General features: G+C 36.1%; 1 protein-coding gene across 6 annotated transcripts in view; it reads left to right on the top strand.

The window, feature by feature from the left end:
• ERC1 (ELKS/RAB6-interacting/CAST family member 1) overlaps positions 1 to 23,920 on the top strand; it is a 289,235-nt gene that overhangs the window by 139,205 nt on the left and 126,110 nt on the right. For all 6 annotated transcript variants that reach the window (XM_014937474.1, XM_014937475.1, XM_014937473.1 and 3 more), the window contains one exon: positions 9,065 to 9,200. In XM_014937474.1, the coding sequence (XP_014792960.1) occupies positions 9,065 to 9,200 (136 nt within the window). The remainder of the gene's footprint in view (positions 1 to 9,064; positions 9,201 to 23,920) is intronic.

Here is a 23,920-nt window from a genome sequence, read left to right as displayed (position 1 = left end):
TGAAGATGCTGCAGCAAGGTACAGTTTGATGAGCGTGATAACACTGCTTTTCAACCAACCCCATCCTTTTCCATACTTTTCCCAGTATAGCCTCTGGGAATGGCCAACTTTGGATCAGATTTTGTACAGCTTCTTTGTAGCTAACAGCGTAAACACTTTTCCATTCACATCTATAGAGAGAATCTGTTTGAAAGATTCTTCTTGAAAACTATTTTGGTTTTAACTTTTATTTGGGCGTCTCAGCAACATGAAATCATCAGGCTTTTGGCCCTGAAATGGACGGGTTTACATTTTTTCAGAATGGTCTTGCTGGCACCACTGTCATCACATCCTTTTATTAGAGCAAGACTCTGAATGTTCTCGCGCATATTTTACTTTGATATCAGAAATCCTTTTCCACTAAGTTGATACGTTCACTGTGCTTTCATTTTTGTCTTTGGCAACTGCTCGGTTTAAGACCTTGCATTGCAGACTGGATTTTCAGTAGGTGTCAGCATGAAAGTGTAAGATGTATCTTGATTCTTTAGCACACACAATTTCGAAATGACAGAATAATATTCAACAATTATCCCAAATTTCTGCAAATTTTTAGAAGAGGACTTTTCTGGTTTGATGACTTGTTCCGTATATGCTGTAAGGCAAACATAAGCTACTCTAGCATAGTTCTTAAATGCTTTGCTTTTAAAACTTTATTCTCCTTGCATTATATTTAATTTTGGGGTTAGTTTCAATGGCTGATTTTTACATTGGATTTTTCTTTTAATTATTGGTTTTATCAGGTATTATTCTGGAAGGAATGAAAGGATCATATACCCGTATGAGAGAAAACAACTGCTATATTGTGATTTGTTTTCTTTTCTGGCTAGTGGGACTGCAGTTAAGAGACATGTGTGATCTTAGATCACAAAAATACTCTCTGAAACCTCAATAAAATGCCATTCATAAGGAAGATTTTATTGCTGTTTAGAAAATACTTTTTTCAGCCAAATCTCTTGAGCAGAGAGTGACTGGCTGTGTGTGATCTGTTCACAGGGCGGTTGGCCTGGGCACTAGAGTTAAAGGTAAAAAGAACAGCACCTTTGGGACTTTTTCCCACACTGTTAGGGCCAAATTCAACTAACTCAGCGTGTTGCAGGGAGAAAGAATCCACATTGAGGCCCAATCAGCCATTTTATAAATGTCATTTTTGGCTTTGCATCTGTTTGCTCAATTAACAAAAGCAGAAGAAAAAAATAAAACAGAACAAACTTATTTGTTGGACTACTGAATGTTTTTATTAAGGTCCTTAAAGCATTAATATTTTTCTTAACAAAGGAACACCCATATCATTATCTTACAGATTTATTTCAGAGTTCATCTTGAGTATGTACTTCTAATGCTCTTAGCTTCAGTAGAAACTAGAGGTCGCAAGGTTTTAAGATTAAAGATTTATTTTCTAATTCAGTTGCCATCCGCTTTCAAAAATAATTGTAGTACTTGACATAAAATTAGTTTGATATTTAATTTCTGAAGCCCAATTTTGAATTTGACATCAATTTTGAAATTATGGTAATGTATTCATTATTTTCATCATAAAACTTGATTCCTAGTAAATAGAGGCTGAGAAGTTAAATAGTTGGGAAGCTGCACATTAGTTTTATTAGGTTTTTTGTAGCTGTGCATAAATTGGGTGAATAGGTGGATTATAGTGGATTATATCTACAAAACTGGAATTACAGATTAGTGAAAACATGAGATGCTTACCTAAGTTTTCAGAGCTTCTTGGTTTTAGTGTGCTCTAACTGTCCCTGTCTGAAGGCAAACCTTTGGTTTGCTAAATTTGATAGTGACTTACCACACTAAATGAAGACAATTTTGTTAATATCTGGTGTTAATCCTTCAATTTTAGCTAGTTGGTTGGGTTGGTCTTTTCTTCCAATTATTTTGGGAATACAAAGGCACGGCATTAGACTTCACCGTTGTTTGTGTGTAATTGGGCTACTGGCCCAAAGAAGCTTAGGCCTGAGTTTGAAGGCCTTTAGTAAATTTTAACAGATTTTAACAGAGCAGATGATGTGTAACACTGAGGAAAGAGGACAACTAGTGTAGAGTTGAGATGTGCTTCTAGTTTTTGACTTGACACCTCTTGATTCAGACACTGTTAGGCTCCTGTTCATAAAATTTAGGGCAAGCTGGTTTCCAGTAGCCTTTCTAGTCTTAATGCCTTGCCCCCTCCAGTGCTGATCTGAACACACACTTTGTTTTTAAAAATCAAAGTTTCCTAACTTCAGGAAATGAAGTCCACCCTCCCCATCTCTTAAAGCCACTGTGGGACTTCTTGACTCACATAGAGCAGACCAGTTAAATTTTCAGAGTCTGTTAATATTTTCATTGGCATAAATTACCTTGTCATATAAATGGCACACAGTGTAACAAAATGATGAGAGATTGTGGGAGGAGAGACTCACAAGCAGAGGAGGTCATTTAGTGCTGGAGTTTGCCAGCTGTGCATCAAAACAAGAACAACTCATTGAAAGTACGATGATTGGTCTTTTAGTTGGGATGCAATGTGCAATGGAGGCAGTAGTATTAACCAAGCTGTTTGAAAAGCATAATGAAATTGTTCTTTCTTTTACTTAGTAATTTAATGCATCCTTTTTTGACCTCAGTATAATGTTGAAGAATAGTGATGAGCTACTTAAGAAGCTGGAATTGCAAGGTGCAACCAAACAAAGCAAAGGAAGAGCCCCACATAATGCTTACAATTCTAAAAAAAATTAATCTAGCTGTACTAAATTCCATGTAGATCTCCAGCAGTGTGTAACTCCCCTGATCCTAATTTTTCAATGCGTAAGATAGGGAATTTTGTTCAGCCTTTGGCAACTTTCCTTTGACTGTCAATCACACACCCAGTTGTGGTGATGGGACCGTGTGATGTGGTCAGTTCTGTTTCCTTCATCACTTATTTAGCTTCCTTTCATCACTTTCTTTTTCTTGAGGTTAAGCAATTTGGCTTTCCAAACACTGCCATTATTCTCTGTGGTTTGGTGATCAATCACTGGTTAGGTAAAGTGTGTTTTGAGCAACTGACAGCTAAAGCAAAACCTTTCAAAACAGGGTTGGTTTTTTTTCTTATTTTCAAAACAAAGTAGCATTTTTGGGAAGAGTTTTTCCTTGGCTTCTTACTGTTGTACTTCCCAGAATGTACATGTTTTTCTTTGTGTACCAAAACTACAAAAAAAAACCCCAAACCCAACAACTTAGCTATGTCACTGTGTTTATGATCTTTTAAATTCATAAGTTGAGGTTAAGAGTATGGCCAGCTGAAATATTTGGTAGGGCAGACCTAACAAACAAAGAAGTGATAAAGGAAATGATGGGGGTAATGTAGTAAGTTGGACACTTTCCTGTGACTTTTAAATCAGTCCAACTCAGATCACTAGCATCCCATTGTGTTGATGTTGATTTTTTTCAGTAAAAATTTCCTTTTTATTCTCACCCATGTAATTGTTAATAAACAGAACTACTAGTAAAGATCAGGGCAATGTAGCTGATTGTTTCCTGCCTTCCAGCATTTACTTCCAGAGTTTTTCCCCATTGGTAGTGTGTTTTGTGCTCTGACCTGAATCTCTGTAGTGTTACGGTCTTTCGGATGGTGGCTCCATTTCATTCCAAGAGTGAATACATACACTCTCCTGTGTCTTTTAGGACTACAAAGTGCTTTTGAGGAGGTGCTGATCTCCTCTCTCTGGTGAGAAAAAATGGAATAAAGCTGCAGGGGAAGTTCAGTTTGGGCATTAGGAAAAGGTTCTTCACTGAGGGGGTGGTTGGTCACTGGAACAGGCACCCCAGGGGAGTGGTCATGTCTGTGCTCAAGGAGCATCTGGACGATGCTCTTAGTCATATGGTTTAGTTTTAGATAGTCCTGCAAGGAGCAGGGAGTTGGACTCGATTATCTTTATGGGTCCCTTCCAACTTGAGATATTCCATGATTTTACGACTCTATATTATACACTGTAGAATCTAATATTTCATAATACAAGGCACATTGGCAATTTTAAACTAAGTAATTTAGTACTTCATTGCATACAGTTTTCTTTGCAGGTTTTTTCAGTAATGTTGACTATTGCATCAATTTAAACTATGTTGAAGAGCACAGTGTGCTTTAAAACAAATGAAATTCATGTGTCCATCAGGATTACTGGCTGCAGCAGCAGTGGACTGTCCTGTGGGTGGTGGTAATGCTACGTCAAAGAAGGCTCGAGCTAAACAATCTTTCTGACATGGCTGACTGACACACAGAAATATTTTCTGAGTACCTAAATCAGATGAATAAAGCAGGCTGTTTCTATAGCTGCGCACAAGATCTGTATATTTTTTCTTGGTGCGTGTATTCATTGGGTGGAATATAGCATGTGTGTATACATTTTATATTGAAGGTAAGCTTCCAGGGTGGTTCGAATGCATTGTAAATGTATATACTTGGATTATTATAAAAACACAATTGTGTGTTAGGTGCATAACTGTGAAGGAAAAATAGTTTAAAATATGATTATAAAATTCAAATTAACTTATGTATATTTTCAGTTATCATTTTGTCACTTTTTATTTTACAAGAAGAACTTTTGAAATTACGCCAGAAAAGATAAAGAGATGAGGATAATTGCTTATCTTACATTAACATGTAGCATGAAAATCCATATGAGGAAAGAATTAACAGCTACATATGCTGGTGTGCATTCCGGTAAAAGATAATGAGATTAGTATTAAAATGCAAAAAATATTCACATAAGTACAGAAAAAAATAATTTCATAAAAGCCTTAATAAATATTAGGGCCTATAAAGCCATTTATCTCATTAGGGAGAGAAACTCTTCAAAAGGACTCACAGGTAATAAAGTGACCTGTCAATCACTTTTCAGGAGTGATTGACGGTCTACTGGTTTTCTATGCTTATGTCCATCTTCCTATTTTAAAATTATTTTAAAATATGAAATCTTCTCATTTGAAAATTTTTATTGCATGTTGTGATTATTTTAATTCATCCCCTCATGATGTTCAGCTATACCTCATACTGGAAAATTCAATGACTTCATAGAGAAGTGGGAAAGTGTGGCTTTTTAAAATTAATTAATTAATAGAAATTAATAGTTATTTTCAGTGTCCAGATTGAGAAATCTTACAATTTTTTCAGCAGGCATATGGCTTAAAAAAAATCAAAGGATGTGAAATGATTAATTCTGAAAATCTTGCTCTGTCTTTAGTCGAAAGACTTTGGGGTTTATTTTTGTAAATCAGAAGCCTGATTCTGATTCTGCTTCCCTTCCTCTAATATATTTTGTTTCAACGGTACTTGCATAACATATTGTGAATTGAAGAAAGATTTTAAGCAATGGACAAGATATTTCACTTTTGAGTGCCATATTTTTTAGGACCTGTACCTGAAAAAAATTATTATTTGAAAATTTCTATTTAAAAAAGCAAAAAAAAATATTAGCAAAATGAGTGGAATTCTTTATTGGAATTCAATATAATAAACATTCTCATTTGGTTTTTTTTCTTTTATATGTGACTAGAACATTTTTTATTATTGATTTGAGGGTGAGTCCAAGAATAAATGTTTCCTGAGATTAGATAGTTTTGCTTTTGTTAGTTTTGTTATTGTTTCTGTTGGTTCTAGTGATATCCTTCTTTAAAGCTTTATCTCATTGATCATGAACTGGCTCTCCAATTTTTATTAGAATCACCAGCATTCTTTTTCTCTCTGTAGTCCCATTTTTAAAAGAAGTTGCAGTAGAAATATATACTTACAGTAATATTCAGTTCCCTGTATCTCTCAGAAATTCATGTGCTCTCATCATTTTATGATGAGCATTCCCCATGCGCATTGCAGCGTGGTGTTTGCTCAGTTGCTGCACATGCTAACACTAATACTTTCTACAAAATACTCATAAATCTCTAAGCTGTTGCCATCATTGTAATTAAATAATTATCTTTTTGCTATCTTTAATCTTGTGCAGTTTTTTTCATTTTTAATAAAAATACTCTTACAGAGGAAGGATTTCTTTAAAACTTTACTTTCCCTTTGACAGGGTTGTGTGCTTTGTATGTGTGTAATTGCATTCAAAACAGTTAAAAGAACATTAAGTTTGCAAAATGAAGATCTCAAACTGAGGGAATTCCAGAGCTTTGATTCTTTTTGCAGTCCTAATTAACTTTTGCGCATATATTATGGCAAATCTTTCTTTTCCTCTTGACTGTCTCCACATAGAATGTACCAGTTGCAGTGTGCCCACTTAAGACTCATACTTTTGTGTATTTTATTTTATTGTTCCAGTTCAGTATGTGGTCCATTTTTCAGTGGTGATGTGAAGATGGAATTGTTCTATGACAATCATCAGTAGTATTTCAGTGTTCAAAATAGAAACAGAACTGTCTTATTGAGCAGTGAATTGGGCCATTCGTATTAATCAAGCTTTTGAGGTCTGATATTAAATTACGTGTGTGTGTATATTTATTTTTCAAATATTGTAGGTATAGAAACATGATTCTCTGACTTTGGCTTTGAAGACTGAAAATTATCAGACAGGAGAAAGAGGATTCTTTACAGAATCACAGTATGGATTCCTTACAGTTTCATAGAACTTTCATGGTGCAAATGTTCAAGGCTTGTATATGCTAAACCTTTTGCACGATTATATGCATAGAGTATTGTAAAAGTGAGAATTATATTTGGTACTATGGGCATTGATATAAGATAAGATGTGTTCTCGTGCATCAAATGACTGCAAGTCTTTTAGATTTATAGATTTCTAGTTCCACGTGACCATCTCAGTTTATATAGTTAAGTAGTTGGGGAAATTCCAGGTAATGCCGTAGATACCTGTATCATTTCAAGGGTTCATTGCCCAACTTTGGTTGCTTTTTGACATCAGACATATAGAGTGATAGCTGTGCCCAGCACAGGAGTTCAAGTTTCCAAACAGTAGGACGGTTATGAGGATTAATCTGAGTATTACAACTGCTAGGTAATTTTAAGACTTCCATCTTTTAAACTGCTTTAGGAAAGCTTGAGTTTGTCTCAAAATATCTAACTGCTATATTAGAAAGACATTAATTTTGGCTCAGACATGAGAAGGTGGATGTCAGTAGTATATATCCTTGTAATTACTCCTTTCTTTGAAGTACATATTTTGTTTAAGAACATTTTGGACCATGGAGAAATTATCTACTTCAGACATATTTTGATGAGGGTTGTGGCTTTACTAATATTGTTTTCTCTAACCAGTAGATTACAGTAACACAGACCAGTTTTCTAACAGGTGAATCTAGGTTTGTAAGTTTTAAAAAAAATTATTAACTCCTCTAATTTTAATTTAGAAGTTGAATAAGAATTCTTATATGGAATTGAATGTGTTGGTCTTACATATTTTCATTTTTGGCATTGACTTAGCTCTACTCTCTATGTTTATTTTATTGGACAGATAGAACCGTGTCTTGTACAAGCTGAGTTGGTGCCAACATAATATTTCCAATAACTTGTTTAATCACTGAAAAGTCTGCTTTCAAACTGGGCAATGCGCCCATTGCTAGTGTGCAGCACTGGGTTAGAATAACTTAACAATTATATTGGTTGTGTTTAAAAAGCATCCTGACTCAAATCAGCTGTAACTGTTGGACAAGGTAGTTAAGTATACCAATAATTATTTAACTTCATCAGAAAATGTCTTTCCTTTTCTTTTTTTTTTTTTTTGGTCTCTGGAGGCCATCAGCACTTTTTCACACTAACATAACAGAAGTTTGTTTAGCACCAAGGAAAATTTGCTGTCTTTGCAATTTTCCCAGCTCCAGTTGACTCACATTGCCAAAAGGAGAGCTCAGTGTTGAACCTACATTTTTTGGAAGAACTCAAATCACTGACTAGCCATATGCCACATAATTTGGACATACATATTGCAAAGAGATACGTTCATGATTGTACTTTTGTTATGAGTTCTGAAGAAAATATTAAAGCAGAGTTGTTTGTGATCTGTTTTAAAAGTATTTCTGAAATACAGAAGAAACATTCTTCCCTCACTGCTTGGATAACATACCAGATAGTAAGCTAGTATATCATTCTGCTTTCTAAACAGTAAATTAAAGAGCCCTCTCTACTACTTGCATGATGTTTGGGGAAATCTTATGACCAAAGAATTTGTCTTTTATTCCAAAATCCAAGCTCCAGATATAATTATGGAGAAAAGGGCTGAGGAAGCAAAGCTAGCCTGTTTTGTTTTGATTGGACTAAAAGTTTAAACTTAAGTTCTCTGTGGTCAGGAGGCTGAGATTAAAGGGTCTGTAATTAGATTCAATACTCCATGTGTCTTAATGCCCAGTAAGGCCAAACCCTGTCTACAGGCAATGGTAGTTGCCAGGATCATCAAAAATAATTCATAGATGCAAGTGAAAAGGAAATTATGCACGTTTTCTGAAATAGTTTGTTCTTACTTGCTCCGTCTTGTTTCTGTAAAAAGAAAGGATAGGAAATCCTTCAAAATATCTCGTAAACAAGTAGGATATGAGGTTGAAAAGAAGTAATTTTACTTCTGGAAACAGATTGCCTAATTCTTGTAGGTAGTCCTCTATATTCAAGTTGTGTTTCATATATTTTTCCTTTTGATCCTCCGATTTTCTTTACATTATAGCAAAATAAGCTATTAGATGCCTGTGGTTTTTTGTATGTACATATGTGTATGAACAGAGAGAATGTTGCGTAGCATGTACCACATGGTCACAAGAGGGAAGGTGCACCTTTTGATTAATAGTTTATACTAAATAATAGTTAAGGGTCTTGTTTTAGAAATTTTCCCATTTAGGTTAATGGTAGTGAGCAAAACGATCCATTCTTTTGCCTGAATTAACAGCCGTGGATGAGTTTTATGAGGATGAGAATTAACACTTGAGGATGAGTTTGCTGCTGGTGACCTTCTGCAAATGAACGTGGTGGTACTTGAGGGTTCCACTCGTGCCTAGTCCATCTGCCCAGCACTGGGGCTGACAGGAGGCGTGCTCTGGATGGTGCTCTGAGTGCTCTTCTCTTTTGCAGGCAAGTTAAAGATCAAAATAAGAAAGTAGCAAATCTGAAGCACAAAGAGCAAGTGGAGAAAAAGAAGAGTGCACAGATGCTGGAGGAGGCCAGGAGACGAGAGGATAACCTTAATGACAGCTCCCAACAACTTCAGGTAACATGGGAATTGAATTACGGAAGTAATTCAACTTACCTAAGATATTTGTTACTGAAAGAAAGCAGCCTCTCTGTTGCCTTTGTAGCTCACTCTGTTTTCATAAAAGGGGAAATTAGTTTTAACTGTCAATTCAGTTATGAAGTGCATTGTTGCAATAATTTTATCATTTCGGTACTGAGATTGGTGTGGCATTTCTTTCTTTGCTGCCCTTCTAACAGCCTTTTTCTTTAGCTGTTTTGTGTATTTTCCCAGCTGATTTTACCTTATATTGGTGGGTTTTGTTCACTAAATGAAAGATAACCAACTAAGTATTCTAATAGTAAATTGAAATTATTGTGGGGTAACTGGAAGACCATGTTTTCTGTGTTTACTTATCCTTGTTTGACAGTGAAATCCTGCTCTACCTCATGAATTCTCGGTATGCTTGCTTGTCAGTTTGCTTTATTTCTGAAATAAAAATGTGGTGCTGCCCCACAGAATTATATGGTTAGCTCAGATGTACTGAGCCATATGAAAGTCACTTGCAGGAGAGCAAGTCAAAATATATGTTGATATTAGGTGTAGATGGTTTATCAAAAGGTAAGTTTTCAAGTACCATCACAAAAATGTTAAATAAAGCAAAGGTACCACGATGCTAAGTGAGGAGATAATAGATATTTGTCTGTGATTTCTTTAATTTACAAAAATATCTTTCCTTTTGGTGAGTGAAAATAAATATGGATACAATAATCTACCTTTGAGGTCTTTTAGGATTATTTTTTAAATCTTTAGAGAGCAAGCCTTCTCATAGGTGTTTTACTTTGTTATTCTATATTATCCTGTTTCTTGTTACCAGCTACATATCTTAATACATCTACAATGAAGACACAGAATAAATCCTAATAGTTCACTCGCAAAGATAAATCCCCTCCTTAATTTAAGCAGATACTTTTTTACTGTGTTTTGTGGAATTCCAGGGGGATAGTTTCAACTCCTTAAGAACTTTTGAAGGAACCACAGAAACATGTGTCCGTGTGGAATGCTCTCAGATGCACTGTTTTGTGGTCTCGCCACCTCAATCCCAGTCCTGTGTGTGCAGGGCACTGAAATAGTTAAGTTCCAAGTGTATGAAAATGATTTCGTAACTGCAGCCTTTTTCTAAAAGGCTGGGATGTGGGATTTCTACATCTGCTAATGGGTTTTGTGGTGGCAATGCTATGGCAATCCACAAGGCTCTCGTTATGTGGCAGTTTAAGTTCAAATAACACAATCCTCCTTGTATTAGTGAAATGTCTTTAAAAATTCCGAAAACTAATACAATATTTGGTTAGATTTGTAATTTTCATTTGAGTGAATCTATATTTTTTAGTCTGAAAAGATAAGTGACACTTGACATTTGCCTTGCAATTATGTGCACTATGTGTATTTATCAAATGATACCATTCCACAAGATCATCCTTTTTGGTTTTACGTAGCACTTTCAGATTTTGAAAGGTGTGGCTTTCTTTTCTGGTTTCCCCTCCCTTTCCCCTCCCCTTATTCTTTCCCTTTTACAGAAATTAAATGCATTGGGAAAAACCTGAAATTTGTTTTCTCTCAGCTCCTATTTGCATACAAAAATTGCTCTTTCCCCCCCCCCCTTTTTTTTTTTAAAGGAACAGGAAGTTACGTAATGCGTTTGTGCAATGATGCATAGCAATGGACAGACAGTGATATTGTGGTTACTGATAACTTTAATTCCTGTTAAAGCTACTTAACCAGTTTCTGATACTTCAAAGAGATTGTACAGCTTTGGTGGCAGCGGTGAGGCAGCTTTTGCTCAGAAATTAGGTGGCAGAAAATTATGCTGCTTTGTGGCAGAGTTCTTTAAGAATGTATAGCTGTCCTTACAATGTACTATCCAATTCTTATTAAATGTTTTAGCAGCTGAGAGATCATAGATATAAAACAATGAGTAGCATAGTTAGCATAATTTTACTCTAAATATTTCCTCTTTTTTAATTTCAAAATGACCAAATTAAACTTAGGAACAAGAAACAAATATCTAATTGTCTCTTTTGAGGAAGCCAAATTGTTTGATATTTTTCTCTTTGTCTCCGGTGTTGTTGTAGGTTGGTGGTCTAGTACGCAAGCTAAAGTTGAGAACAAAGATGTCAAAGTGTATTCTTTTATTACCCTTACCTTTTTACATTCAGGTTTTTCAATTAAAGATGTCTCTACAGCAGTACGTACTTTTATCCAGTTTGCTTAAGTTTTTTATTCTGCACTGGTGTCTGTTGCTTTCAATATAATTATATGCAAGTATTTCTGAGATTGAAAGTAAACATTATTAAATACATATAAGAATTTAAGATTGAGGTGGGATGTGAGAGTCAAGAATGAAATGTTTAAGTTATCATAGTATTAATATTACTTGATTTTCCCTAGTGCCTTTCCTGCTTTTGTGAACCTAATTGTCCTGTTTGGGTGGGCTCGATTTTAGAGAGTCTTTCCCCATATTCAACACAAGGCTGAAGGGAATGCTTTCATTCACAGATGAAAAAGGTCTGTATGCTCTAATGAAAATATCAGGCTAAGGTAAAATATGGAGTGTTTAATGACAAGTGACAGGTTCAATAAAAACTCCTTCCTTTAGAAGAGCCCTCTGCTTATAGCCTCCCTCTCTCAAGGACTGTGACGTTTTGGTTTCCTGGAAGTAAAATTTACCCAGGACCACATTTCAATTTGTTAGTTATGGAACCTGTCTTCTCCATAGACTCTAAAGGGCACTACCTTCTAATCGATTAAAAAAAAGTAAACCTGAGAGGAACATAGATTTTTCTAATATTTTTTTTTTTTTTATGCAGCCATTGTTGGCTTTGGGGTCAGGACACGCAAGCACCAATTTCAGATAATTTTGGTCTTGGTGGTTTTGGCTGGAATTAATAATAAGACATTATGAAATGCTTAAAAATATATGATCTGCATGTTCTTCGGTTGACCGTCTGCAATCCAGTCAAATAAACACGCTCCCAAGCACATACTCCACTCCTCCTCTCTCTGTCCCTAACAGGCATGTGGTTTCTTTCTTCCTGAGTCCAGTAACAAAATGTTCGTTTATTCAGAGAGCTCTGATGATGGAAATTTGGTATTTTGGGGAGTGGGGGAAGAATGAAAACCATAATGTCTCAATTCTAGTGAGATGGATAAATAGCTTTCCAAATTTGTCTTTTCCTCCTGGGTTCCCTTAAACCACAACTCTCCAGAGATCTGAGAGGTTAACGAGTGTCTGGTCTGTAAGCAGGATAAAAAAACCAAGCTGTTGGGCTGGAGTAGAACATTTTTGCTTCAAGTGACTGAAGCTTGGCTATTGTGAAAAGGAATTGATACACTGTCTTGTCCTAGAGAGGTAATGCTTACTGAAATTTCAAGATATTTGAATGGGTACTTGGAACTGACGTCTGGAAGGGAGTATGCTTATTTTCTTGTCCTATCACTCCCGCATCTTCCGGAGTTTTTAGGAGGAATTTTCAGAATATCTTGTGACGCGGAGTTGTGTACTATTGGGTCTGTATTGCAGCAGCTATCCATCAGTCTCTAATTGCTGCTGAAAAACTGTATGTCCAAAAGCTGTGTAGAATATATTTGAAAGCTTTAATGAACAACTCTAACATCAACTAACTTTATTAATTTTTTTCTTGTTTTTGCACACCTAAGTTTTAATGATTTCAGCCACAATTCCTGATCTATGAACTGTGTGTGCAAGTATATGTTGTTTGTTCCTTGTGATTATATAATTATTTTATCATATTGAGGATTAAATAGGGAAAATATCCTTCTGGTGGAAAGAACTGAATATTCATTCTAAACAAATGCACAGTTTAATTGTTCAGTAATGCTTTTACTGGGATCCAAACAAAGCTCAATGGATTGGATAGGTAGCCAAATACCTTCTCATCAAATGAACCTTCTAAATTCATTAAATATTGGGAAGTATTTGTTTTGAGGCACCATAGCATGTACACACAGTCAATATTAACATTCAAAAATCTGAAAACCCAAGTGTAGCCCAGAACATCTGGTGTTAAATTATTGAAGAATTTCCTCTTAGCATGCTATGATTGGATTTTGACAGTAGGGTGGCTGGAGTTTTTTCATCTGATCTGTTGATGGTAATACTATGCTATGATGAAAATGACGGTTTGTCATCTTTCAGCTATTAATAAAAAGAGATCACGCTTCTCTAATTAATCTATGAAGTTGTTTTTGGACAGTGTGAGCAAAGCTTCTGAAGAAATGGTTAGATCTAAAGGAAGGCTTTCTGAACTTGGAAGTCCAGAATTTCCTCCATAACCTTCTAGGCATCATCAGCTTTGAAGCAAATTGGTTATGCTAGTTAAACGGTATTACATGTTTTCCTGGGATAAGTGAATTTCAAGTGCTGAGTTCCTGGCTAATTTCTCTTCCATATAGACCACTGCCATATCAGATTCCAGCCTTGCCTGCCAGCTGAGTGGAGTGTACTTTAGCCCTTGGATAGCACAGCTCAACATGTTAAGGCCCATGAAACTGTCAGCTACTGCATTTCAGCCTGGTAGAAATCCATTTTTTAATGCCATCTCGTATCTGCAGGATTTATTCCAGAGAACAGTCTGATGTGTCAGACCTGTATTTTCTCCTTGAGCTCAGATCCATCTTTGGGAATTACTCAAATCAAAATGTCCTTTCTCCCTTCCTCTCCCAGTACTTTTCAGACATGAATTACATCAGGGAAAAGTTTGGGCCTCCCTATCCCTGGATAATTCTCTGTGCTACCCAGCCTTGGAGGTGTTAGTGCTCCTTGGGCCTGACTAGGTGCCATTATCTCCTACACAGGTGGCTATAATCTCACTAAATGGTATATTCAGTTCTCAGTCATCCTCCTTCTGTCCTCCAGGACAGAACTTATGACATAAATCACTGAAAGGGTGTGAATTCACTGTGCAATTCAGTTTTAAAGAAATTTGTTAGCATTTTTTGAATCAGTAACTTTTTCTTGTTAGTCACGTTAGATCATTCTGAGGTCACCATAAGGGATAAAACTTATCATCATTACATGTTCTTGATAATTAAGGGAAAATTATTCTGATTTCACAGATGAAGTGAATCCAAATGGTACTGTCTGTCTCTCAGTATTACATAGGACTTCTGTTAATGAAAATGCAGCAGGTATGAACAAATACAGGCTCTAAAGAACAATCATGCCTCATAAAAACCAAAGTGGAATAAGTGTATGAAAATTATTCCTCCTTTTTCATTTGAGCTAGATGCAATGGTAATCAGTAGGTGATTTGGGGATCAACTGACCCTTCCACCCTTTCTCAGTGATGCTGTGACAGCTGGCTGTGCATTAGAAACCAGGATATACATATGCAATAGAGACTTCAGTACGCATCCTGATTTGTTAGTGATGTAATATTCCAGTATCAGTTTTAATTTGCATCAGGTTTTGCAATATGTTAGAGAAAATGCAGTGTTCCACAAATGTTGCATTCTATACTTACTTGGAGGGTTGTGATTTTCAGCACAATGTGTGCAGTTACTATAGATACAAGCAAATACTTAACCCTGGAATATGCCTGGAGAAAAACTAGCTCTTGTTCTTATCATGTCATAACTCTCCTTGTCAAGAGAGCTTTTCCTAACTTTCCTGGATATCTGGGAGAAGTTCCAGAAATGATGTCCACAAAAAGCTAGGCTTTTTGTGACTTAAAGTGAGAGGAAGTTTCTTGGCAGGGATTAATTTGAATTTTAGCCCTTTTGGGGGAATTGAAAAATCCTAATTAAGCATTCCTGTATACATCTACTTCTATGAAGTAAGTAGTGTATGGATGATGAATAGAATGGATAATGATGAATAGTATGGATAATGAATGTCTGTAGTAGTAATGGACAACACTCAGGTATTCTTCATTTGCAATGCTCTCTAATGGAAAAAAAAGACTTAGGAATTTTCACAATGGAAAATTATTACCTTAATAGTTTTTATTATTTATCATCACAGAAAGAGGACTGGAAAGAAACACTAGTTCATTGAACAGGGGAGGAATACTGCACACTACCAAAAAATAGTGCAGAATATGAAATAGCAATATGAAATGAAATTATGTTTTCATGTAGAAATTACACAGCTGGATTTCCATCTCAACAAGACAGTAGTGCACATAAAAGTGAGCTCCTAGCTAAAAAGGAAGGTTACTTCCCTCTTCTCTGTTGAAGTCATAAAATACAGCTATATTTTGAGGAAGGTCATGAAGACTTGCTAAAAGATAGCCAGAAAGTAAACATGACAAGGTAGGAAAAATATCTTGACAAATGAGAAAATGAAGTCAAGCCCTGCAGCATCTGCTCAGAGTAGGTCCTGTTCTGAGGAACAGTAGTCCTTTTCATATCTTATCCTTTTACACGTGGATCTGATGGACTTTGCAAGACAGTAAATTCTGCATTTACTAAAAGGAATCTCATCAAGACAAACTTTTGTACACGTTAAGCCTTAAGAGTATTTACCTGGATCTGTTTTTAATACCAGGTTTCCATACAGAAATCTGATATCGGTATTTCTCCAAACAGCTGCATACAGGCACAGTATATAGTATTGGTGGCCGTTAAAAAGTGTAAGTTTATCTCTCTCATTTCCTAATTTTCTTGGATTTATGAGATTGTGGTGTGTCTCCTATTTTAGTAAAGGCATTTTTTCTGGTGGATGTTTACAAGGTCTGAGTAACTTCATTGTTGCTCATTCAAGCAGTTTTGCATGTGAAGCAACCACAAAAATAATATACTTTTGAACAGAATATGATTTATCTTAGCAACTGATTTTTCTGTCACTATATGAATTGGTTGCCATACTAAAGAAAGGCGATGCAGCTTTTTCCTCCATCTGCAATATAATACACATTTCAGAATATCAAATATACGAGCATGTTCTTAGGCTTGATATGGCAGTTCTTATAGAGACAGAATAATTTCTACATAATCGATGTTTCTGATATTAAATACTTTGTTAAGGAATTACCTTCCTCTGCGTTTGACCAGAAGAGAGCACTCCTTACAGAATACTTATTACCGTAACATTTACAGAAACTAAGCTCAAAGAGACTTGACATTTGGAATGGATAAGTGTATCCCTGGATAGACACTTAGCCATCTGCTCTATTTGTTTTCACTTTATGGTTTAGTTTACCATACATTTATTATGTTCAGGGTAGATGTATTCACTGCATTCACATCTTTTTTAAAGATGAACCATTTGACTCCGTATTCTTACATAATGTAAAAATGCTCTGCAGTTTTGAACGGACAGCTGGAAAAATTTCATGAAAGTCACTATTTACAACCAGCATTAGGCAGTCTCCCAATTATCCCAGTATTTCCTTAACTGCAAATTGAGATTTGTAGTGAGAGAAAGCCATTATATGGCTTGAGAGTTTTTAATAGAGGAAAGAGGACGCCCTACATCCTAACGTTTCTCTGTGATCCATCAGGAATATTATTCTCCAGACACAATTTCACCCAGTCTTTTCTGCAGAAACATTAGGTGTCAGTGGAAGATGAAACCTGCTATTTGTACTCTCTGACCTGTTTGGCAAAGAGCAGGGTTGGTACCCTTTATGATATGCCAGAAACTAAGTAGAGTGAAGACTGGACAGCTGAATGGGTGCCAACAAACTTAACCACTAGATGTTTTTTGCAAGGATTTTTTTTTTTTTTTCCAAGATTAGTATCTGAGTTCAAACTCCTTTCCTAAAAACTGTCAGAGAGATTAATGTAACTGTTGACAACATGGTGTGGTTCCTGTGAGGAGGTCTCTCCTGAGAGTAGAAAACATTGAGAGCCAGATTTAAGCAAAACAATAGGAGTACATTCAAGGGGAAGAACAGCTCTCTTTTCATTTTGGTGTCCTATTTCATGAGCCTGAGAAATGGCAATAAATTTGCATTTTTTCCCTCTTCTAGGGGTTTTTTTTTTTCCCCTCCCTCTCTTAAGCTTTTTTTTTTAATACTTGCTGTTTTGAAAATTGTTTCTAACTCATCTCTCCCCAAGAATAAAAATGCCCAAGTGCTGCAGCTCATTTTAAGTCTCATTGTTTAATAAAATTGCCATTCTGCCTTATTCATGTTTTCCCCAATAGAAAAGGAAAGGGGATGGAATGATGGCATAAAACCAAACAGAATTAAGAATTATTTTTTTTTAAATATTACACACAGATTTTTTTTTTATTTCTATGTTTGTGCAACAAATGTTTCAGCGTATCCTTTAAAAAAATTCCTCTAATTGATTTCAAATAGTAGCAAACTTCATTCACTTCATTCTAATTAAGTCGTATTCCTTAATGTTGCTTAAACTACTCAAGTAGTCATCCTTAAAAAGTGCCATCATCCTCAAACTACTCTCTTTTTTTCTATAGAAACGAGCTTATTCTGCTTTTAATTAGCACTTTCCCTATTAAATTTTACTCTTTGGCTAAAATGTACTCTTAACAACTACTCTTACTGTGATGTGCAAATATTAGCTGGGATTGAGGCTTAGTCTGTAAATTGTGTATTCATAACTGACAGAAGATCGTAAAATACTAAAAGTCAGCTTTTAGTATTTAGTCCTTTCAGCTGTTGATTTTGTTTGAGGTACACTCACATCTGAATGGAGGTGGTGGAAAAACTAAATTAGTATCACTTAGTCTTTTACTGATGATTAAAGGAGGATTATCTCCTTAACATTCTATAAAATGTCTATAGTCAGTTAAAATTCATCAACAAATTAACTCTTTGGCATTGTGTTGTTTTTGTCACTGATGTTTGAGTTCGACCTGAGTCTTGATATCTTTGAGGGCATCTGATTTTTCAAAGTAGGACATGAAAAGCAGGGGAACAAAGGCTAAAGGAATTCAGTGTTCCAACAACAGTTATCCATGCCTTTCTAGTGCAGAGCTTTCTTCTCCATGCCAGTCACCACCCATGTACTTTTCCTCTTTTTGAAGTATCATTGAGTGTTCTTAAACTGTATACACTTTATGCATTATAAGTGCATATGCCTTTATGTCCCAGTGCATTGGAACAATTATTGCTTTATGCTGTGGTAATGTGTCTGCTTAAAAATGGCAAATGTAATATGTGCTGTAAGTGAGACTAAACTTCTCTGAATTATATTATATTATATCATATTTCTCTAAATTTCTGAAATATATTTACTGATTTATTTAGGATATTTAAATGAAGGATAACCTATATAGCTCCACAACTATCTCAGAGCTCTAACTCATGGATAAAATAGCAGATGAAATTCAGTATGAGTACATATATATATATCAGGAGAAACAATCTTAAACATGTGTACACAACAATGGCTCCTATCTAACTATATTACCATACATCAACAGTCTTGCAATTAGAATAAATATTTTCCTGAAAGTATCATTAGTTAGCAGAATTATTAAAAAAACACCAAAATGCTTAGAAACAAACGAGATAATACCACTGTGGCACTATATACATCAGCATTGCATTCACCTCTTGAATAATGTGGGCTATCCACCACAGCAAGCATATGGTGAAAGTAGAAAAGGAAGAAAGTAGTAAACATAAGGATGAGCTTCTGTTCAAACAGATATTAAATAAATTTAAACACTTGAACATGGAAAAGAAATTAGTGAAGACAGGAGCCTAGGGAGTAATTTTTCCAGCTTTGCAGGCTGAGAACAATAGATGATCATTTCGGAATATTTAGGACTAAAGAAAAACAATAACTATTTTTCTCTTTCTTCTGAACTAGTTCAGGCTTCTATAAAAACAATTGGAATTTCATACAAAGAAGTGAGAATCTTTCAGAATGGGAAGAGTTTCCACTTTCTCATCCTTTTGTTTTTGATGCCATTGAATTCAAATGGGAATTTTTCTGGGTGCTGTGGTGCCTTGTAGCCTGTTCAAATGATATTATCAATGTAACAGAGAAAATATGAGAAGCTTCTCTTTTCAAGTACTTCATTTTAGTATTATTAAACTCGTGATTTTCTGATTATATTAGTATCTAAAATTCCAATTTTTACCTTTCTCTTCTCAGCATTCTGTTCTTATCAATCATATCTAATTGGTTTTGTGTTCCGTATGAATTGAGTTCTGCCACACACCGAAATCATTACTTTCTTCCTGACCCTTTCTTGCTGAATTTTTTTAAAGTTTCTGTTGTTGTATCCAAGTCATGTTTATTTTCTGTCTTCAAATGTATCCTTACATTTTCAGTTACAGTGGTAAAGTGGATCTGTGCATTTACTGGTAAAGGTATTGAGGAGAACAGAAATGAGGTTTTAATATTTTAAGCAAATAATTTCCCTATATTAATATGTTTATCTTTGATTAGTAGCTGAATCCAGGTTGTACCAAGACAGATCTTTTCCTTGAGATTAACTTCACTTGATGCATCTGGCTTCCAGGAGGATTGGGGGTTGAGTGGACTGTTCCCAGATGGTGTGAGACCTATTGATAATTTAATTCTGACATGTGAAATGGTTGTGATGATCTCTAGTTTGAAAGTGGGGAGACAGGAGAAGATGAGAAGTAATCATGTTTGGGTTTGTTGTTTTTTTTTACATTAAGTGAAATGAATAGTGGTTGGTATTAGCATCTCACAAGATTTTTAGTCCTATCCAGGAACTGATGGCTCCTTTAAAGGAAGCAATTCCTAGCACAAATACAATAGCTACTCTGCTATGATGAAAATCAAGAAAGAGGCATTAGAGACTAAAATAAAATGAATGTATGAGACCGAGGTGATTGCAGGAATTCCCTTTCAAGTTGAGAGTGGGAGAGATTCAATGGAATCAATTGCTGGGTAGGTTTCCTCAGTGGCAGTGTATCAGTAGCCATTTTTGTCCTGTGTTCAGCTGTGAAAAAGAGGGAAGACAGAAATGAACTTTTATAGCTGGCTGTCTATATGTGCTGCTTCTGCTGCTCTTTTTTTGCTGAATGGTTCAAAATGATCAAAGAAAGGTAGGTCTCACAACTACTGTGATATATTAGTACCATGGTGATAACAGGACATTGATAAGGAGAGTTCAGAGGAATAGGGCTGTATCAAAGGAATAATGTATGGTTTGAGTTTCGTATTAATAGTGCAGTCAGTTAAAATTGTCACTGTTTTTTGCTGTAATCCCATATCAATTTAGGAGTCTTGAGTCATAGTATTGATTTATATGTGAAGAAGAAAGGTTTTTACAGTAACATTTCCCCAATTAGCCTCTAAAAAAAAAAAAAAAAAAAAAATCCAAACTAAAACACCCCACAAGACCGCATCTCAATTACAGATATCCATTGGTTTTGCTCACTTCAGGGCATTTTCACAGCTGTATTGTCAGCCTTGGGTCTCATTCCAATAGTCCGTGCAGTTGACCCACTGTCGTTAGATAGAAGCATAGCCCCTGTAGGTTTTAAAAAATACAAATGTGGTAATTTGCAACAGCTGAAGCTAAATGTTAAAGCTGTTGGCACCCTGCGTGAGCTGCTAAATGGTAAACCTGGTTGTTAGTGTTGGCAAGGTCCTTTAGTCTGTCTAGGTTGTTGCTAATGAGAAGTGCCTACACAAACCCGACACAGCTAAGGGATTGCTGTGGTGGGAGCACCCGGCTTAGAGTAACAGGAAAGAAGTGTCAAAAGCGTGGCAGCTATCAGGAAGAGACCTTGCCAGGTTCTCATAGGAATAATCAGTTCTGCCTTTCTCTTTTAGGCCTGTGTAATAGTGTCTATAACTGTTTGTCCTTTTCTTCTCCTCCTGCTCTGTTCTCCTTCAAGAAATGTATAAATCATATAGATTGCAATGCAATTCCTCTTCAGTAGCAGAGAAAGATACTGGAATCACAGAGCTTTATGATGGACGTAATTCAACTAGTATTGTTTAGGATCCTTTCTTCACACAAGCTCTGTGTATTTCACATTGCTTCTGATGTTGAGCAAAACTGCTGTATAGTTTGGAAAAACTTTTTGAAAGCAACGCACCTGAGTAGCAACACATAAAATATCTTGGGGGAAAAAAGATAAATGGTTGGAGTTGTTCACATGTTTTTGTAGACATACTCTATAACGTTCAGAAACATTGTACGGTGGATATAGTGTATACTAATGTATACAGTACGTTTGTAGCAATTTTCAGGCAATAATAGCAGTATGCACAAGTTTTGTTAAAGACTTTATCTGTGTTCAAGAAATAGACAATGCGAACAATTAAGAATTTCTCTTTATTAAGCTTTGACTAAGATTCTTTTTCTCCCCTTTCACTTCCCTTTCATTCAAGTTACATCCATTAATAGTGATGTATATGTACCTCAGAATCATCTGTCACAGTCTATCTTTAGAGTTGATATATTTCTTTTCCAATTTTAGTGGGTCTGAGTGCTGTTTTTTTTTCCTATAAAGACATTTGAGGGACAACTGCATGCATGTTTTGCCCTTGGGATCACATATGGAACATTATTTACACCTTGATATACCTCAAAATTATTCCTTTTAGTGTTAACTGTCATTCAGTGTTAATGCCATTGTATCACATTGTCATTTCCTCTGTATTTTTTGCTGCTTCTTTGTGACTTACATGTTTAAGAAGAGAAATGTGTTTACGTAACTTCTAATGGATGAATTTATTCTGTATTTATATTCTTAGCGTTTTGTTAGAGATACTTGCCACTTCAGTCATTTTCTACATAAAGTAATCTTGATACCAACTTATTTTCTATCATAAACTTGTCGTGACATTTTATGGACATATTTTACTACCTGATATTTTACAGACATATTTTACTTTCTTACTGAGATAGGGAGCCATGAGGACTTTTTGTAGGGTACAGCAGCTACCTATTTTCATTCTTGTGCATTTTTATTAACTTCTGTGGTTGAGCACATTTAATGATCATCTTTCCAGTGATTGTCCATACATGTAACATTTAGAGTGCTCATCCTTCCCACGTACACAAGAGCAGATATTTTTGTCAGCAGCATCATTTATAGCCCTGCATCAATCGAGTGTCCTCCTGCTCTCCAAATACCACTGAGTTTTCTACCTTTCTATTTCAAAAGAGGAATTCATAGAATTTAGAATTTATTATAGAATGGTTGGGGTTGGAAGGGACCTTAAAGATCATCGAGTTCCAACCCCACTGCCATGGGCAGGGACACCTCCCACCAGACCAGGTTGCTCAAAGCCCCATCCAACCTGGCCTTGAACACCTCCAGGGATGGGGCATCCACAGCTTCTCTGGGCAACCTGTTCCAGTGTCTCACCACCCTCACAGTAAAGAATTTCTTCCTGAGATCTAATCTAAATCTCCCCTCTTTCAGTTTAAAGCTGTTACCTTTGTCCTATCGCTACACTCCCTGATAAAGAGTCCCTCCCCAGCTCTCCTGTAGGTCCCCTTCAGGTACTGGAAGGCCGCTATAAAGTCTCCCCGAAGCCTTCTCTTCTCCAGGCTGAAAAACCCCAACTCTCTCAGCCTGTCTTCATAGGAGAGGTGCTCCAGCCCTTTGATCATCTTCATGGCAATCCGCTGGACCCGTTGCAACAGGTCCATGTCCTTCCTGTGTTGCAAACTCCAGGGCTGGATGCAGCACTGCAGTGGAATGAAATCCTTTTACTGCAATTTGTCTCCTGTAGTTATTTTTCTGCATTTATGCAACTTGTCAGGTTTAGATTCCAGTCCTTGTGTCTTATTTGGCAGATACCATTTTCCAGATGTTGACATATGTTGTCCTAATAAGATAGTCGTCGTGCATCTCAGGTCTGATCTTGCCAAAGATGAGGAAACTGGTTGAGGAGCTCCTGCTTGGCAGTTGCTGTCTCTTCAGCTCTCAGGCTGTTCCTTTCTTTCAGGCACTCTGATAATCATATGCTGTTGCTGTACATATGGAAAACCCCTCTTCAGCTCACTCTGTGTGAAATAGAGACTCCATATAAACCTAATACTTGGATATACCCATCTTCTGCCTAGACACAATTTTCCCCATCAAAGATAATCCTCGAAACTCCAACTCTTTTACCAATTGAAGGCATCAAGACAGCAGTATGCAACATCGATAATACTAGCATTAGCATTTGTACTTAATTCTATAAACTCCACTGTTTGTTCATTCCCAGCAATATATATAGTATCAGCTGTTTATATGGTAGCTAGTTTGCCTCTCAGTTACTTTATTATTTTTTTTCAGAATCTTTAGTATTGGGTCTGTGTTTATTTGTGGTTCATGCTATGTCTTGTTACCAAGCTATACACTACCCTAAAGGTATTTCCTTCTTCAGGAATTTATAAAGTCTTCTTTTAGTCCACTCTTCAAGACAGCATGCTTTTTGCTTTTGCTTTTCTTTTTTTTTTTTTTTTACACCATCCTCTTCAGCAAATGGTAATGAATACAGAGAGAGAAATGACTCACCATGGACATACGCTTTGGATGAGTTGCACAGGAACCCTAGGCATTCTTCTTGAGCTAGATTCTATGGTAACCACCATTTGCATTATGTACCACGGTGTTCTGGCCTTCAGCATTTACCCTATATGTATTCTTGAAAACCCGTTAAGTCAAAGTACTGTCTCATCAGTGTAAGAGGTATTTCTCTGTTTGAGTGACAATTTTGCCTGCTTTTCTTGTTCAAAAACTTCTCCAAGAAGTTGATCAGCATGTGGAAACAAATGAAGGAGATCCACCGTGCTTGCCTGAACTTTAAGGCCCTATGATTGTTTGCTTCTG

This window comes from Calidris pugnax, unplaced genomic scaffold (genome assembly GCF_001431845.1).
Source record: "Calidris pugnax isolate Ruff unplaced genomic scaffold, ASM143184v1 scaffold1, whole genome shotgun sequence".
In the NCBI taxonomy this organism is placed as follows: Eukaryota; Metazoa; Chordata; class Aves; order Charadriiformes; family Scolopacidae; genus Calidris; species Calidris pugnax.
Note: the sequence above shows the minus strand (reverse complement) of the source record. Positions and strands in the feature narration are given on the sequence as shown.